The sequence below is a fragment of the Wickerhamomyces ciferrii genome, contig 00019 (genome assembly GCF_000313485.1).
Source record: "Wickerhamomyces ciferrii WGS project CAIF00000000 data, strain NRRL Y-1031 F-60-10, contig 00019, whole genome shotgun sequence".
Classification (NCBI taxonomy): Eukaryota; Fungi; Ascomycota; class Saccharomycetes; order Phaffomycetales; family Wickerhamomycetaceae; genus Hansenula; species Hansenula ciferrii.
The window spans coordinates 1-17,578 of NW_011887721.1; the positions used below are offsets into that span (position 1 = coordinate 1).

The window sequence follows — 17,578 nt, forward strand, 5'->3', positions numbered from 1 at the left end:
TGTAGCTCTTGGTCATTTACTTTTGAACCATCTTCTACCTTTATAATATCTGCATGGCATTGTTCATTTGCAAACTCAAAATACCAACTTTCCTCAAAATTTGAAGTAATGTAGTTATGTACGTCTTTATTAAACATGTATAGTTCAGTTTGACCAAAAACAATATTTCTGGTATCTTGATCCATCATGTTAATATTGTAATTGATATTTTTAAACTCCAAATTTATCTCATCATCTGATGCCTTCGATGGACCTTTGTACGCTATGGATAAATCTTTCATACCGTTAAATACCATGTTAACATCTGGACCTGGCCATCGTAGGTTCTTGAATTTATTAAAAGAATCTTCTGAAACACCACAATTTATAACGTTAAGTGACTGTTCTTGATCAAGAGAAAAACATGATTTCATTGGACGTTCAACATTAGTGATGAGGTATGAGATAAATTTTGAAATTGGTTTTATTAAATGGATGATATATAACATTCTAATATCTGATTCCTTTGGGTAATTTGATTCATCAGTTTCAAGTTCAGGTAATTCGTTGTGAAAATCATCCATAAATCTCTGTGTTAAAGAGAAAACATCATTCTCATTTAAACCATCCATTTTTGCCTGCACAAATGCTTCAAAAGCTTCAAAATTGGACTTGAATGTCTCACGAGAAAGGAAATCAATGTTATTATAGATTCCATGTCTTGATTGGGTCTGAAACTTCAGCTTGTTTTCTTTGAGTTTGGAACTTTGATAACCAGATGAACATATTTTTTTCACCTCTATTTGAATTGATAATACAAGTTTGTAAAGTTGTTTATAGTACCATGTTCCCTTTAAACCATCAACTTCCATAAGCTTTATTTTCTCATCTTCATCAATATTAATATGTTGAGTAGTACCAGTGAAAAATGGCCTGAATAAAAGATTAAAAATTTCATAAGCAGCTGAAATAAGAAAGCTTTGTTAGTATGGGATCCTATTTTGCACGAATCTGTGAAGAGTGATGCCAACTCACCATTAATGACAAATTCAATCGGGTCTTTTGAAGTGACAATATCAAACCCTTTCAAAACCAATTTCTTAAAGTCTGGTAAATAACCTATGGGTGAAGCCAATAGCTTTGAGCATCTATTTAAAATCAAGACGCAACAATCTTTATCATTCAAGTCAAATTTTGAGAGAGCCTCACCAGCCATTGTAAACAAATGAAGTAAAAGGGAAGATCAAGTGGTTAGAAGGTGTACTTTGGGTTTAAAATGGCTGATGTTGTTAATTAACTATTATCAGCTAGTTGGTTTAAAGTTCTCATTTGTGTCCCACCGCTCTCTTCCGATAAAACCATTTCACAAATAACCGGTGCGTAGAATTTTCATAGACAAAGATCAGGACAAAAATGCACCCCAAACTTTTAATATCAATGGACATTGGTCATAATTGGGATTTCTAGAACTAATAGTCCAGAAACAGTCGTATTAATCACTTATATCATTGATTATTAGGTATTATGAGCATTAGGGGATGCTAAAACTCAATGATTTCTAAATTCTCATCATGATTTTGCTTTGAAAGTGCACATTAAAAGTATTTAAGACGTTGTTAGTCGAAATTTTGTCTATCAGCTTGTCGTAAATCTGATAATTAATAATCCGTCTAGTTGTCTTTGATATGGGACATTCATTGGTAGTTCAGGACATTTTGAAGAAATCTTGATTATTTAAATAAGGGATTATCACCATTGAAGATGCGTTTCAGCTATCTATTAAACAGATTCATAATGTAAGACTTCGTTGATTCAATAATGAAAGGAAATAATAGGAACGAAGACTTTAATGTGCTTACCACAGCAGTAACTCCTTACACTAATCAAGATGGAATTCATTATGAAAGACCTCCATTGTACTCCTTACAAAGTGATATTGAACTGATGACTGGAACAACTAAGAACTCCAAAAAGGTAGATCATGGAGCAAATACCAATATAAATGATCTTGAAATTGCTGAGGAAGTTGAAAGTCCAAACATATTGGATGTTGACTTGAAGTTGATTTGGTCTTTTAGGAAAGTTATATTATTAAGTGGTATCATATCATTCTCTGGGTTTTTATTTGGTTGGGATACTGGTGTTATTGGTGGTATTATTCAAATGGATTCCTTCTTATCCAAGCTAGGATATCCTAAACCTGGATTAGAACCTGGCTCCATAGTATATGAACTCAAAAGTTATCAAACTGGGTTAATTGTTTCAGGTTATCATATTGGTTGTATCATTGGAGGTTTCACTATAGGTAGATTATCAAGTTATTTAGGTAGGAAGAAACCAATATTGATAGCAATGGGTGTTTACATCACTGGTATAATTGTTCAAATAACAACTAGTTTAACGGGGAAATGGTATCAATTCTTGATAGGAAGAGCTATAAATGGTTTATGTATTGGAAGTATTGCAGTTTTAACTCCAATGTTCATATCAGAAACTGCACCAACTGCAATTAGAGGCTCATGTACTGCTTTATATCAGATAAATATTGCTTCAGCTATCTTATATGGTGCAATTGCAGTATATGCATGTAAAGAGATGTATTCAAATGAATCTGAATGGATCGTACCATTAAGTATAGGTATAGCTGCTGCTTTAACAGTTTGTGTTGGTATTTTCTTTACACCTGAAAGTGCACGCTACTTGGTTAGTATTGGTGAATATGACAAAGCTAGAGCTTCTTTGAGGAAAGTTGGGGATCCAAATGTTGAAAGACAATTAGAGTTGTTACAAGCAAAGATTAGGGTAGATAATCAAGCATCTAAGACACCATTTTCGTTTGTTTTCCATAAACAATTCAGAAAAAGAGTCTTCATTGGAGTTTCTTTAATGACTTTCCAACAAATGAGTGGTGTTGATTATTTCTTTTATTATGGTACAACTTTATTTAAAATTGCAGGTGTAAGTGATTCATATGTCACGATGATTGTTCTTGCAACTGTGAATGCACCAATCTCATTATTTGGTATCTATATTGTGGAAAAATTAGGAAGAAAGAAAACTTTGCTAATAGGTGCTGCTTTAGCAACTACATGCTTATTTATCTATTCAATTGTGGGTACTTTGAAAATTGATAAAGATTCATTGGATCCAAGCGTCAATAGAGTCCCTGGGATAATCATGATTGTTTTCACTTGTTTTTATTTCATTAGTTTTGCTCCAACATGGGGGACATCTGTTAGTGTTCTTGTGAGTGAACTTTATCCGATTCATATCAAGAGTCACGGAATAGCTTTAGCAACTGCATTTAATTGGGGGTCTAATTTCTTTATTGGATTCTGTACACCAATCATTACAGATCGTATTGGATATGCATTTGGATTTGTATTTACAGGATGTATGTTTCTATCATTTTGGGTAATTTTATTCTTTGTACCAGAGACCCAGGGTGTTTCTTTAGAGGAGATTGATACGTTATTTGAAAAGAATGGATAAATTTTAAAGGTTAGACGTATATACATAAAGTCCATCAGCACTATATTTATTAATTATTTTAATGAATGATTCATTCATTTTACTAGATACGCTTATGCAGGTAGATATTCAATTCACATATACCCGGTAAAATCAAATAAAAGCGAGAGGGTTTTCAAAGACCACCACTGACAAACACTGACAAACACTGACCATGGTTCAATTCTGTATAGCTTCTAAGTTGATCCACGTATTAAGGAGAAAATTTGAGCGAAATAAATTTCAATCCCCCATTTATTCATATCTATTATTTTGTGTACTTGATAAGAAGTTCCAAATGTCCATATCATATCTGATTAATAATCACGAAAAATGTCCAAATTCTAATAGCCTATTCAAATGTCCACTTATGCGCGTAAAAACCAATTTTCTTTTCTTTTGTTAACCCATTGCAAAAATTAAAATTGTATGTGGTGAATCTGATACGAATATTGCAAAACTTTTTAAATATTTAAACATGAAGTGATCCAAAAAAAAATGTCAGGTTATACAACATTCTATCCATCATTGAAGTTCAATTAATAAATCATGTCAAGCAAATTGGGAAAAGTTGGTGATTTTAGGGATTCTGAAGTAAGAATTGACCCTGAAGATTTTGAACTACATGATGTTACTGATCAAAGACCTCCATTATACTCTTTGAATAGTGATGTTGAAATGTTGGCAGGGGAAAGAAGAAGAAGAGGTTCACGCTTTGATGATGGTGAATCCGAAAGTAGTAGTGATGATGAAGGCATTGAAGAAATTGAAAGTCCAAATTTATTACAAGTTGATTTAAAACTTTTATTGTCTTTTAAAAAAGTTATATTCTTATGTACAATCATTTCATTTTCTGGGTTTTTATTTGGTTGGGATACTGGAGTTATTGGTGGTATGATTCAAATGAAATCATTTTTGAAAACATTGGGTCATGAAAAATTAAATGAAGATACAAATGAAATTGAATATCAATTGGAAAGTTATCAAACTGGGTTAATGGTCTCAAGTTATCATATTGGTTGTATCTTTGGAGGATTTACAATTGCAAGATTATCAACTACTTTGGGTCGTAAAATGCCAATTTTAATTGCAATGTGGACCTATATTTTTGGTATTACAATTCAGATTACTTCATGTATCTCAGGGAAATGGTATCAATTCTTAATTGGTAGATTTATTAGTGGATTATGTATTGGAAGTGTTGCTGTTTTAACACCAATGTTTATATCAGAAACTGCTCCAACTGCAATTAGAGGTTCATGTACTTCATTATACCAATTGATTAATTGCAGTGCCATAGTTGGTGGTGGTTGTGCAGTTTATTTAGCTAAAGAATTATATACAAATGTTGCCGAATGGGTTGTCCCTTTGAGTGTTGGTATTGTCGCTGCATTAGTCACTTGTGTTGGTATTTTATCAGCACCTGAAAGTGCTAGATATTTAATAAGTAAAGGTGATTATGATAATGCAAGAAAATCATTGAAAAGAGTTGATAATCCAGATATTGAAGGTACATTATCATTATTTCAAGAAAAGATAATGATGGATGAAGAAGCTGCTAAAAATGTTACATTTATTAAAATTTTTTCTAAACGTTATAGAAGAAGAGTTTTCATTGGTTTATTAATGATGTTATTTCAACAAATGAGTGGTATTGATTATTTTTTCTATTATGGTACTACATTATTTAAATTTGCAGGCGCTAATGATCCATATGTTACATTTATCATTCTTGCAACAATTAATTTCTTTGGTACCATGCCAGGTGTTTATTTTGTTGAAAAATATGGTCGTAAAACTGCTTTATTATGTGGTGCAGTTGGATGTTTTATTCCTTTATTTGTTTTTTCATTAGTTGGTACTTTGAAAATTGATAAAACAGCCACAGATCCAGATGTTAATAAAATACCAGGAATTATAATGATTGTTTTCACTTGTTTCTTTTTCGTTAGTTTTGCACCAACTTGGGGTGCATCAGTTAGTGTACTTGTTAGTGAATTATATCCATTACATATCAAGAGTCATGCAGTTGCATTTTCAACAGCTTTTAATTGGGGGTCTAATTTTTTCATTGGATTTTGTACACCAATAATTACAGATCGTATTGGATATACTTATGGGTTTATCTTTGCAGGTTTTATGTTTGTTGCATATTTTGTTATTTTATTTTTAGTTCCAGAGACCCAGGGAGTTTCCTTAGAAGAAATTGAAAATTTATTTGAAAAGAATTGAGGATATGTGATTTGCTTTTAGGTTTACTATTTATATATTTATAGCACAAGATTTAATTAATTATATTTTTATATTTAGCATAGACTTTATATTTTTAGTACCTATTTAGGAAATAATTGCACTTTATTTGGATCGAATTACGTGTTATTTTCGTGTTTTGCAATGAGATTATTACTTGTTATGGTAATTGCTTAGTTTCGCGTTTGGCGTTTTGTACCTGAATATTACCTAATTTGTATAAATTTGCGAATTTTCTATTTTAGTTTTTATAATTTTTTAACGGTGCATTTGTGATAATTACTGATTATATTTATGATCCATTTCGATTAAACTATTTGGAAAGTTTATACACTTGAATTGACTTTTAAATATTGCAAAAGATCCCTAAGCTTAAGATTTGTACTATAAGACCATCTGTTTTAAAAGAATTGTGTTAACTCTTTGAAAATCCAGATCTTATTATTTACGTTTTTCATATTCTGACACACGCTGTTTTTAGATCAGAACACTGCCAGGCTGAATTAGTTTTAAAAGATATAATAAGTTGAAAAGAAGCAAAACATATAAATTCACTTCAGATAAACTCAATCTTTTCATGATTATACTATCATAAACAAAATGAATAATAATTTCCATTCATTACCTCCATTACCTCCAAAACGTTCATCCATATTAGCAGATCCTGTTAAAGCTACAAATACTACAGATACATCATATTCACCTTTAAGAGATCAATTCATCCAAAATGCAAATCCAATGAGACAAAATCAACATGGTCAATATAATCAATATCATGGAAACAAAATAATAAGAGATGATGAAGATTCTATAAATAATATACCTTTAAAAGATATACCATCTTCAACAAATTATAATAATAATATGAATTCAACAAATACAAATTTACCACTTTTATATAATAATAATGAAGATCCAAATTATAATAAGAAATTTTATAATAATAAGACAAAAAATAATATCCCATTAGGTTATAAAATTATAAATTTCCCATATTTTACTATAATTGTTACAATTATTGATATTATAATTTTCATTGTGGAATTAGTTAAAATGAAAAATTTAACAGGTTCAGCATTTCAAACAAAACCATATTTTAATCCAATGTTAGGACCTTCATCAAATGTTCAAATTTATCTTGGATCAAGATTTGCACCTTGTATGCATTCCATATCAGGTATAACAGATTCAAATGAATTTTCATGGCCATGTCCAAATTCAACAACAACTGATACACAAGTTTGTTCATTAATAGAATTATGTAATTTAGGAGAAAATTTCCAAGGTGAACCAAATCAAATTTGGAGATTAATAAGTGCAATGTTTTTACATGCAGGATTTGTTCATATATTATTTAATCTTTTATTACAATGTACAATGGGGTTAGATGTGGAAAAACAAATTGGTACATTAAGATATATGATTATTTATTTAGTTAGTGGAATTTCTGGGAATGTATTGGGTGTTAATTTTGCACAAGATGGTATATCAAGTAGTGGAGCTTCAGGTGCATTATTTGGTATAATTGCAGTTAATTTATTAATTTTTGTTCTTCATAGAGATAGATCAACAGTTCGTTATTATGGATTCATGATTTCTATATTAGTTTTAGAAGTGGTTGTGTGTCTTGTCCTGGGGTTATTACCTGGATTAGATAATTTTTGTCATATTGGTGGATTTGTTGGTGGATTATTATTAGGTTTATTAATGTTGAATGATCCAAAATTTATTAGATTGAAAAGACATACAAGAGGTTTAAGATTACAAGGATTTGGATCTTTTTCTAAACATATGCAAAATATAAGGAAAGATAGATTTATTATTTGGATTATTGTTAGAATTGTGGCACTTGTATTAATAATTGCATGGTTTGTTGGATTAATATTAAATTTTAAGAATGGAGGTGGTAATTGTTCATGGTGTAAATATTTTAATTGTTTACCAGTGAATAATTGGTGTTCTCAGGGAGATATCACTACCAGTACCTCAACATCTTCCACATCTTCACCTAAATCATCAAATCCTTTTTAAATATATGAGTTTTTAAGTGTTTTTAAATTATAATTTTGTAAAAGTAATATAAACTTGCTCGGAATTCACCAATTGTGTCACATGTTCATATTTCCCACTTCCGAGGGCTGGAAATTTCCCACAGCTTATAAAATGAAAATGAAAATGAAATGTAAAACAATCAAACACGTTGAAATCAGAAACAATCAAAAAGATTCAATTTTGATCAATATTGCAACGATTAAGATCAGTGTTTAACAGGGTTTTAGGATAGTTCAGGAAGAGAATCTCACAGACAATTAAACAGAGTTAAGCGCGTTGCAGAGAGGGTCCCGTTTATCACCAGATTTCATTTGTGCTAGTTGGTAATTGATCTGCAAGTTAATAAGGTATTTTAGTCACATTCATAACAAACTTATTCCTGCAAGAAATCAGGCCTTACACTCAAAGAATTGTGACACATCAGGTAGAAATAAAAGACAAGGTTGTTCAAAAGTGAAAGATTCCATTCAAAAATTTCAGGGTATAAAAGAGAATTTGAATCGTGTTAGATTATGCCACTTGCTAAAACTGTATAATAACAACAGATAAGTATCAACAACAAAAGCAAACAACAAGAAACAACAACAACAACATATATACAAGATAAGAGACAAACACAATGTCATTCCAAAAAACAATGTCTCCTCAACATCAAAATTCATTGAATTCAATTCAAACAATTCCAACTAAAACTAATACTGAAAGTTTAAATTTTATAAATTTTAATCAAGATGGTAGTTGTATATCTATAGGTACTGATAAAGGTTATAAAATATTCAATTGTGAACCTTTTGGGAAATGTTATTCAAGATTAGATGGTGGTATTGGAATAGTGGAAATGCTTTATTGTACTTCATTAATTGCTATTGTTGGTATTGGTGATCAACCTTCAATGACTCCAAGAAGATTGAAAATTATAAATACAAAGAGACATTCCACTATATGTGAATTAACATTCCCAACAACTATTCTAAGTGTTAAATTAAATAAATCAAGATTAATTGTATTATTAGAAGAACAAATTTATATTTATGATATAAATAATATGAAATTATTACATACAATTGAAACTTCACCAAATCCAAATGGTTTAATTGCATTAAGTCCAACTATTGATAATAATTTCTTAGCTTATCCTTCACCTCCAAAGATTAATACAATTTTTTCAAATACATCAACTGGAGTTAATGGACTGAATTTATCATCAAATAATAATGGGAATGTTATTAATAATGAATTAACTGGATTAAATAGTAATAATTTGAATGGTAAAAATTCAAATCAATCAAATAGAAATGGTGATGTTATTATTTTCAATGCTCAAACTTTACAACCTCTTGTTGTTGTGGAAGCTCATAAAACTACATTAGCTGCTTTATCAATAAGTCATGATGGTACATTATTAGCAACAGCTTCAGATAAGGGAACTATAGTACGAGTTTTTTCAATTGAAACAGGTGTTAAATTATATCAATTTAGAAGAGGAACTTATCCAACCAAGATTTATTCATTGAGTTTTAGTCAAGATAATAAATTTTTAACTGCAAGTTCTGCTACTGAAACTGTTCATATTTTTAAATTAGGTTCAGATGATGAATCAAATACCAACAATAATAATCAACAACAAAATACTGGTGAATATGCAGTTTCAGATGAATTAGATCCATCAAGTTTTGAAAATCCTAAAAATATAATGAAAAGAGTTGAAAGTTCAGGTAGTGAAGCAAGTCAATCAAGTTCCAAAAATAGAAGAATATCAAATGCTTCATATGATTCAGTAAATAGTAATGATATTACAGAAGATCGAATTGAACCATTAATTGATATCTCTAGAAGAAGTGTTGGTAGAATGATTAGAAAATCTTCACAAAATATTGGTAAAAAAGCTGCAGAAAAAATTGGTACATTTTTACCACCAAAATTAACTTCAATGCTTGAACCAAGTAGACATTTTGCATCATTAAAAGTTCCAGCTTCTTCAGGTATTAAAAATATTGTTTCTGTGGGGAAAGAATTACAAATTCCAAAATCTGGATTACCTTCTGTATTTACAGATCAATCAAATTTAGATGATAATATTGATAATGATGAAGATAATGATCAATTGAAATTTAGTAATAATAATGTTAATACATCAAATATAAGTGAAACTAGTCAAGATGATGGCTATTTAAAATTGATTCATGTTTCTGTTGTTAGTTCTGAAGGTTATTTCTATAATTATGGATTAGATCCTGAACGTGGGGGTGATTGTATTCTTTTAAATCAATATTCCCTTACAGATAATCAATGAGATTTTTGGGTGTGATACAATACTGCTGCTTTTAATTTAACGTATATTTTAACTTTCTTTTTTCATCTTTTTTACCAAACTATTTAATTTTATGAACATGACGTATTATATTTAATAAAAACACCTGTGTAGAATTGAAATTTAATTTAAAAAAGTCTATACCCCTGTGTCCCATAACAATTTCCTCGGATCTTTTAAAAATTCCGATTTTCGTGGTCCTTTAAATTTTAATTTTCGCGGGTTTTCGCCAGCCATAAAAAGGAAAGTCTTATAAGGGCAAAAACCATTTTCAGTAAATTTACAAAAGCTTTGCAAAGCCGACAATTATTTAATCTTTTATTAATATTGAAATAGTTTTGACAGGTTGATCAGTTCAAGTTGAAGAATTCATATAATCACAAGTGATCAATTCAATTTCAAGTGGTTACGTACACAAAGTTACACAGATTCACAGAGATAGCAACCTCATTATTGTATCGGGAGTATTATTGAACACATACCAAAGCTTGTATTTGGAAAGGGAATTGAATTGAAGGTTCAACGTTATATATCATCAAAGTTAATCAAGTGTTTGCTTTATAATGGTGCTCTTGGGTAGAAACAACAATCCTAGTAAACAAACTTCATTGTTTGATATTAGATTAAAAGGTGCTGATCATGATGTATTGGTGATTAAAGGTTCACCACATGAAGCTTCATCAGTTTTCCTGAATGGTACAATTGTTTTATCAGTTTTAGAACCATTATCTATTAAAAAATTAAGTTTAAAACTTTATGCTACATTAAGATTAAAATGGACAAATTCTTATGAAACTCAAAGAGGTTCTGTATTGAAAAAACCTTATCGTTATGAAAAAAGAATATTTGAACATTCTTGGGATAGTTATGAATTTCAACAATATTTTAATAATTTATATGATAATTATAATAATAGTAATAGATCTCCAATGTTAACAAGAAAAAATAGTTCTGCAAATAGTTCTTCAAGTTCTTTGAAAAGTTATGGTAAAAAATCAAAATCTTCAACAAATCTGGCAAGTTTTGGTTCTTCAACAAGTCTGAGTTCTTCACAAAATAGTTATACGTTAGTTCAGGGCAATTATGAATTCCCATTTAGTGCTGTTTTACCAGGTGATATTATTGAAAGTGTTGAAGGTTTACCAGGTGCCACGGTTGTTTATAAATTACAAGCAAATATTGATCGTGGTAGATTTTCAAATGATTTAATTTCTAAAAAACATGTTAGAGTTGTAAGAACTTTAACTCCAGATTCTGTGGAATTATCAGAAACTATGGCTGTTGATAATACTTGGCCAAAAAAAGTTGAATATACTATAAGTATCCCATCAAGAGCTGTGGCTATTGGTTCAAGTTGTCCAATTCATATGTTATTAGTCCCTTTGGCAAAAGGTCTGAAATTAGGTAAAGTTAAAGTTACATTAAGTGAATATTATTCTTGTGCAGGTTCTTATGGTCCTCCACATTCTGGTGAACGTACAATTCATGAAATTGTTGTACCAAGTACAAATCAAGAAATTACTGAAGATAAATGGGAAATTAATAGTCATATTCCAATCCCGGCAAGTTTATCAAAATGTACACAAGATGTTGATGTTCAAAATAATATTAAAGTTCGTCATAAATTAAAATTTGTTGTTGGTTTAATTAACCCAGATGGTCATGTTTCTGAATTAAGAGCTTCATTACCTTTAATTTTATTTATTTCTCCATTTGTTGCATTAGGTGTTAAAAATGTCGAAAGAGAAAGAAAATTATCAATTGCAAGTGATGGATCAAATTCATTTGCTGATATTCCATCTGATCATGAAGAATTTGATGATAATGACGTTATATTTGCACCAGATCCTGAAACTACTCCAGCAAATTTAAGTTCAACAAATTTAACAACAGATGCTGAAAGAATGGCACCACCAAATTATGAAAATCATATTTATGATAAACTGTGGAATGAAATTCCAATTGAAGATACTCCTCATGGTTCAGGTTCAGTTACACCAGGTACTGGAACACCAAATGGTATCAATACAAGTGAATCATTATCAGATACTGGAGGTATGGGTAAATTAACTGAAAATTTAAGAAAATTACATTTACAACGTCAAGCTGAAATGACATCTCAACCTTCATTAGATTCTTTAGCAAGATCTTCAGCACCAGGATCTTCAGATATTGGTTTATCAAATAATAATAATACTGTTCCAATCATACAAGAAGATGATGATGATAATGAAGGAGGTCTGTCATTTAGTGCAAGTGGTGGAAGATCAAGAAATAATGCTATTCAAACACCTGTTAATGAACTGTCATTAAGTCAAACACCAACAGGTGCATTAAGTGAAACTGATTATTTCAGTATAAGGCCACATAAAAATAATGGAATTATATCACCAGGTGTTCATTCACCAGATCATATTTCAAGAGTTAATTCTGATACAAATTTACCAGGTTCAGTTAGAAGTGGAAGTCCATCTATAAAAGATTGGGATTCAAGTAGTTTATCACAAGTTCCTTCATATCAAACTGCAATGAGATCATTTACACCAGATAATTTATCACCAGCTTATGTCCCACCAGATTATGAAGATCCAGAAGTTACAAGACCAAGAGCAATTCATTTAAAATCTTCATCATTAAGTAATTCAAGAGCTCAAAGTACTGCATTATTATCCAATTTAAGAGGTGATGGTAGTGGTATTAATAGTGGGTTACAAAGTGCAAATAATAATGATCGTTCAAGAAATTCATCAAATGCTTCATCACCATCAGTTTCAAGAAATGCATCACAAACACATTTACCATCATCATCAGCATCAAATAATTCAAATCCATTAAATTATTCAAGATCTCCAAGTAAAAATAGATATTTATCATCAAGTAATTTTGGTTCATTAACACCTTTATCACCATCAACACCACCAGTTAGACCACATAGTACATCGCCATCTGAAAGTTCACCAACAATTCCAACACATGTTTCAGTTGGTGGATTACAACAACATAATAAATCAGCATCATTTGTTAACTTGATGGGTACATTATTGCATAGAAAAGATTCCAAAAGAAATACAAAAGAGTAAGACTTAAAATTTAGACTACAAGTGTTTTTTTTTATTATCATTTTCTCTTATTACGTTTTAGTTTGTTGATTTTTTTCCCCTTTTTTTCCATTCAGTCACTTCTTAGTTATCCTGCTAATCATAATGATCTTTGCCATTATCTTACGAATGTCATAGACTTTTAAATGTACGTTTTTAATGAATAAAATATGAATTTTGTATATAGATTATGGCCTTTACACATTTCCGATACAGATTTTTCGCGACTAAATAATTCCATGCATTTTTCCGACGATTCTGGGATTTTTTGAATTTGGTGTCATTTCCGATTGTTGATATTGGAATTGCTATCAAAAGCTCGTAAGATTAGTTCCAATCAGATCAATTACATAAAAAGATGTTTAGAGATAGAACAAACTTATTCATTTCATACAGAAGAACTTATCCACATCATAGTGGTCCACTTTCCAGCTCGAGATTTGATTCATTGGAAGAAGAGGAAGAACTTATAGGTGGTGATGGTAATAATAATAATACCAAGGGGAATCATTTAAATGGTGAAAATATTGAACTTGTGACATTACCTCCTTCTATTTTGGATACATCTGAACAGATTGATGAGAGTTTAGATTTTATAAATGATCAAATCGATAAATTGAATGCTTTATACAAGAAAAATTTATTACCAGGTTTTAATGATAGAACAATTGATGAAGAACAAATTGAAAAATTAAATTATTCAATAACGACTAAATTTTTCCAATGTAATAATTTGGTTAAGAAATTTGAAGCTATTAAAAGACAACCTGGGAATCAATTGAAAGCTGATGATTTAAATATGATTGAAAATATGCAAAAAAATTATGCTTTAAAAATTCAACAATTATCATCAACTTTTAGAAAATTACAAAATAATTATATTAAATTTTTAAAAAAAGATGATTTCCAAGATTTACCAAGTTTAAATAAAACTCAAAATAAAATTGATAATTCAAATTATAATCCTGCAATTGATGAAACTGAAGAACTAGAATCTTATTCAAAAGAGGCAATTAAAGAATCTTCATCAATTTTACAACAAAAATCTAATATAAATGATTCAATGATTAGACAAAGAGAACAAGAAATTACCAAGTTAGCTCAAGGTGTATTAGAAGTTTCAGCTATTTTCAAAGAAATGCAAAATATGGTTATTGATCAAGGTACAATATTGGATAGAATTGATTATAATTTAGAAAATACAAAAGTTGATTTACAAAATGCATCACAACAATTAAATAGAGCTCAGCATTATCAAAAAAGAACTCAAAAATGTAAAATTATTTTATTATTATCATTAATTGTGTTTTTATTATTTATGATTGTTATTTTAAAACCTCATAAAAATACAAATTCAAGTCCCAAACCTACTACTCCACCTCCAAATGATAGTGATAATAATAATAACAATTCTGATGCTGATAAGAAACCTGTGGATCAACCGTCACATAATGATGTTGAAAATATACCAGAAAAGGATAAAACTGAGATGGAAAATTTAGAAAATAATTTAAATGATGATAAAATTGTGGATACTGATATTATAAATAATAGATTCATGCTAATATGATAAACGAAATATGAATTTTGATTTACATACTAGTATATTTTTTTTAGCTCATGGTGATAATATGGCTAGAACGCTATTTAAATAATTTAAAGATTTATATTCTCTTCAAATAAATATTAACATAAGAACAAAAAAATAAAAAACAAAACTTAAAATCAAGTAAAAATCTAAATAACATATCAGACTAGTAACAATTAATATAAAAGTAAAAACAAAAAGTAAATAAAGTGGATATGAAACAATAATACTAAACAGAGGATTTCTGTTTTTCACTTTCTGAACAATAGAAAGAAATACCCCTTTGATATATAAAGAAGTGAAAATATTCGAAAAACAAGAACCGATATAAAACTTGAATTAGCTCATATTACCTTTGAGCTAATTCATCAGAACAAAAACACACAAGTAAATTAAAACTCCATCTTTGTGAACTTTTTCTTTATAATCCTTTTTTGTAAAATATAAAAACAAATTATAAGTAAGTTTATAAATTAAACCTTTATAAAATCATTTAAAATTATAGGGACTATCACCAGCTAATGAAGCTGCTGATATTTTATTAGCACCAGGTTGATTTCTTTTATAAGCTGGGCGATATGTTGGGGTATTTGCTGGATTAATTCTCTTAACATTATTTTGTTTTTGGAATGCTGGACCTGAAATCATAAAATCTGGATTAGTAGATAATAATGCATCAGATGTATTTTGTCTTTGAACTCTTGGTTGTTGTGGGGGTTGGGAAGGCATTTGACCAGAGAATGATGGACTGTTAAATTGTTGTGGTGAGAATTGACCTGAAACTGGACCACCATTACTTGGACTATAATATGAAGAAGTATGATCTGGGAATGATTGTTGTTGAGGTGTAATCACTGGTCTAGAACCAACATTTGATGGATAATAGTTTTGCTGTGGGGCATTAGCAGCAGCGGTTGAAATTGGAGCTGGAGCTGGAGCTGGAGCATTAACAGGTGAGACCAACTGTTGTTGTTCTTGATTTGGGAATAAAGTTGGAGCTGCATTAGCACCACGATAATAACGTGGATTAACAGCTCTTTGGGATACTGAAGTGAAATCTGAATCATTATCATTTAATTCATTGTCATAATCATCTGAGTTAGCTGAAGAACCATGTCTTGAGTTACCTAAAACATTTTGACCTTCTAACCCATGTTGTTCATCATAAACAGATGAGTTGGTAACTGGAGCTTGAGCAGAGACTGGTGCAGAGACCGGTGCACTATTTGGACCATTTGATGGCGCACCACCAGATGAAACCGAGCCTTGTTGACTTCTTTGATAACCAGGTTGTTGGATTCTTTGTGGTGGTTGAACAGGTCTTTGTTGGAATCTTGCAGATTGAGGAGGTGTTGATTGATATGCACTTCTTGGATATAAAGATGTAGCAGCAGTACTATAATCTGGTTTAGCTGATTGTGGTTTAAAAGCAGGAGCTTCTGAACGAATAGCGCCACCTCTACCATAATTTTGTGAAGAAACAAGATTTGGTGTACCTTCTGGGTTACCATAATGTTGAGTTTGAATTTTACCATTATAATTGAAATTTTTGGTTGGAACATTATTAGTTGAATAATCATGAATAGTAGCCTTATCTAAACCTGATCTTTGATCATTAATTGAAGATGAATCATTTGTAATAACTTTTAAACTTGAAACAGGAATGTTTTTTTCACTTGATGAAGTGGAATGTAAATTATTATTTGTAAAACCTGCATTTGGTGGACCAGTGAAATCATCTAATTTAAATTCATTATTTGATCTAAAATTATCACCATCACTTAAATCTGTTAAATTTTTATCTTCAGTTTCTTCATCTTCTTCTTCATCATCAAATTTTCTTGGTGTAGTTCTCAAGGCAAAGAAAACTAATGGAACTGCAAAGAGATTTAAGACAGTTGCAGGAATTAATAACCAAGCTAACCAAGTAACATGTGGGAAGAACAATAAAAATGTAACAATACAAATCACAGCTGAAGCGAAAAATGCCAATAAAGTAAAGATAAAACCAATCAAATAAAATGCTAATGAAGAACCAAAAGCTTTGAAATGAGCGAAAAAGTTGAAAATGAATGAGATTAATGTTAAACCAGCAGCAATTGGTGCAACAATAAGGATCTTGGATAAAGTTGTTCTTGCATTATCATCCATTTTCCAATCATTTGTTTGACCAACAGATACAGCATCATAAGGGAAAGTAGCAGTTGAACAAGATGAACCACCGGTTGAACAATGACCAAAGACACCAAATCTATTACCATCTGCTTCAGCTAATCCTAATGAAGTCACAACGGGAGCTGTGATGGTAGCTAAAATCAAGAATGCTAGTGAAATGGCATTTATAACCACAACAGCTGTTGAGCACCCAAAAGCAGCCAAAGCCATAATATAACTTTATTGAGTGAAGAGAGTGTGGTTTTTTTTATTATTTTGTTGATAAGAACGAGTGATCTAGGGGGAAATGATACACCTCTGTTAATATATAACTCTGTTTAGTTGTTCTGGAATGATTCCTTTTTAATTGTGTACTTTTGTAACAAGTCTTTTTGTTTTTTTTACTTGTACTTTCAAATCAAAATCAAAATCAGAATCGTTTCTATGGATACCAAACAAATTCGCGACCAAATATTTGATTTCAGAAAAACAAAAAAAAAAAATGGTGAGGCTTGATTAAGCGCTTGATAACGAAAACACCAACACTGAATATAAACTTGTGCTTAAAAGCGAATTGAAAACTTGTAAATATCTTCTTGAAACTTGTAGCGCTGTGTCTAAATCTTTCTAGCGAAG

At 30.2% G+C, this 17,578-nt stretch overlaps 7 protein-coding genes across 7 annotated transcripts; 6 read left to right on the top strand and 1 right to left on the bottom strand.

Moving 5' to 3' along the window:
- Positions 1-1,797: 1,797 nt before the first annotated feature.
- Positions 1,798-3,471, top strand: KHT8 (sugar porter family MFS transporter; the record flags this gene model as incomplete). The annotated part of the gene is made up of 1 exon (XM_011278453.1): positions 1,798-3,471. One exon carries the CDS (start codon positions 1,798-1,800, stop codon positions 3,469-3,471), a length of 1,674 nt encoding a protein of 557 aa, XP_011276755.1.
- Positions 3,472-4,038: 567 nt separating this feature from the next.
- BN7_921 (sugar porter family MFS transporter) lies at positions 4,039-5,721 on the top strand (the record flags this gene model as incomplete). Its single annotated transcript, XM_011278454.1, has 1 exon — positions 4,039-5,721. One exon carries the CDS (start codon positions 4,039-4,041, stop codon positions 5,719-5,721), a length of 1,683 nt encoding a protein of 560 aa, XP_011276756.1.
- Positions 5,722-6,339: 618 nt separating this feature from the next.
- BN7_922 (rhomboid family protein) lies at positions 6,340-7,770 on the top strand (the record flags this gene model as incomplete). Its single annotated transcript, XM_011278455.1, has 1 exon — positions 6,340-7,770. One exon carries the CDS (start codon positions 6,340-6,342, stop codon positions 7,768-7,770), a length of 1,431 nt encoding a protein of 476 aa, XP_011276757.1.
- Positions 7,771-8,410: 640 nt separating this feature from the next.
- ATG18 (phosphoinositide binding protein ATG18) lies at positions 8,411-10,084 on the top strand (the record flags this gene model as incomplete). The annotated part of the gene is made up of 1 exon (XM_011278456.1): positions 8,411-10,084. The coding sequence occupies one exon, from the start codon at positions 8,411-8,413 to the stop codon at positions 10,082-10,084; it is 1,674 nt and encodes a 557-aa protein (XP_011276758.1).
- A 581-nt stretch (positions 10,085-10,665) lies between these two features.
- On the top strand, positions 10,666-13,182 carry ROG3 (Rog3p; the record flags this gene model as incomplete). The annotated part of the gene is made up of 1 exon (XM_011278457.1): positions 10,666-13,182. The coding sequence occupies one exon, from the start codon at positions 10,666-10,668 to the stop codon at positions 13,180-13,182; it is 2,517 nt and encodes an 838-aa protein (XP_011276759.1).
- A 376-nt stretch (positions 13,183-13,558) lies between these two features.
- On the top strand, positions 13,559-14,770 carry TLG2 (t-SNARE syntaxin TLG2; the record flags this gene model as incomplete). The annotated part of the gene is made up of 1 exon (XM_011278458.1): positions 13,559-14,770. One exon carries the CDS (start codon positions 13,559-13,561, stop codon positions 14,768-14,770), a length of 1,212 nt encoding a protein of 403 aa, XP_011276760.1.
- A 507-nt stretch (positions 14,771-15,277) lies between these two features.
- On the bottom strand, positions 15,278-17,173 carry BN7_926 (SUR7/PalI family protein; the record flags this gene model as incomplete). Its single annotated transcript, XM_011278459.1, has 1 exon — positions 15,278-17,173. The coding sequence occupies one exon, from the start codon at positions 17,171-17,173 to the stop codon at positions 15,278-15,280; it is 1,896 nt and encodes a 631-aa protein (XP_011276761.1).
- Between the last annotated feature and the right edge of the window lie 405 nt (positions 17,174-17,578).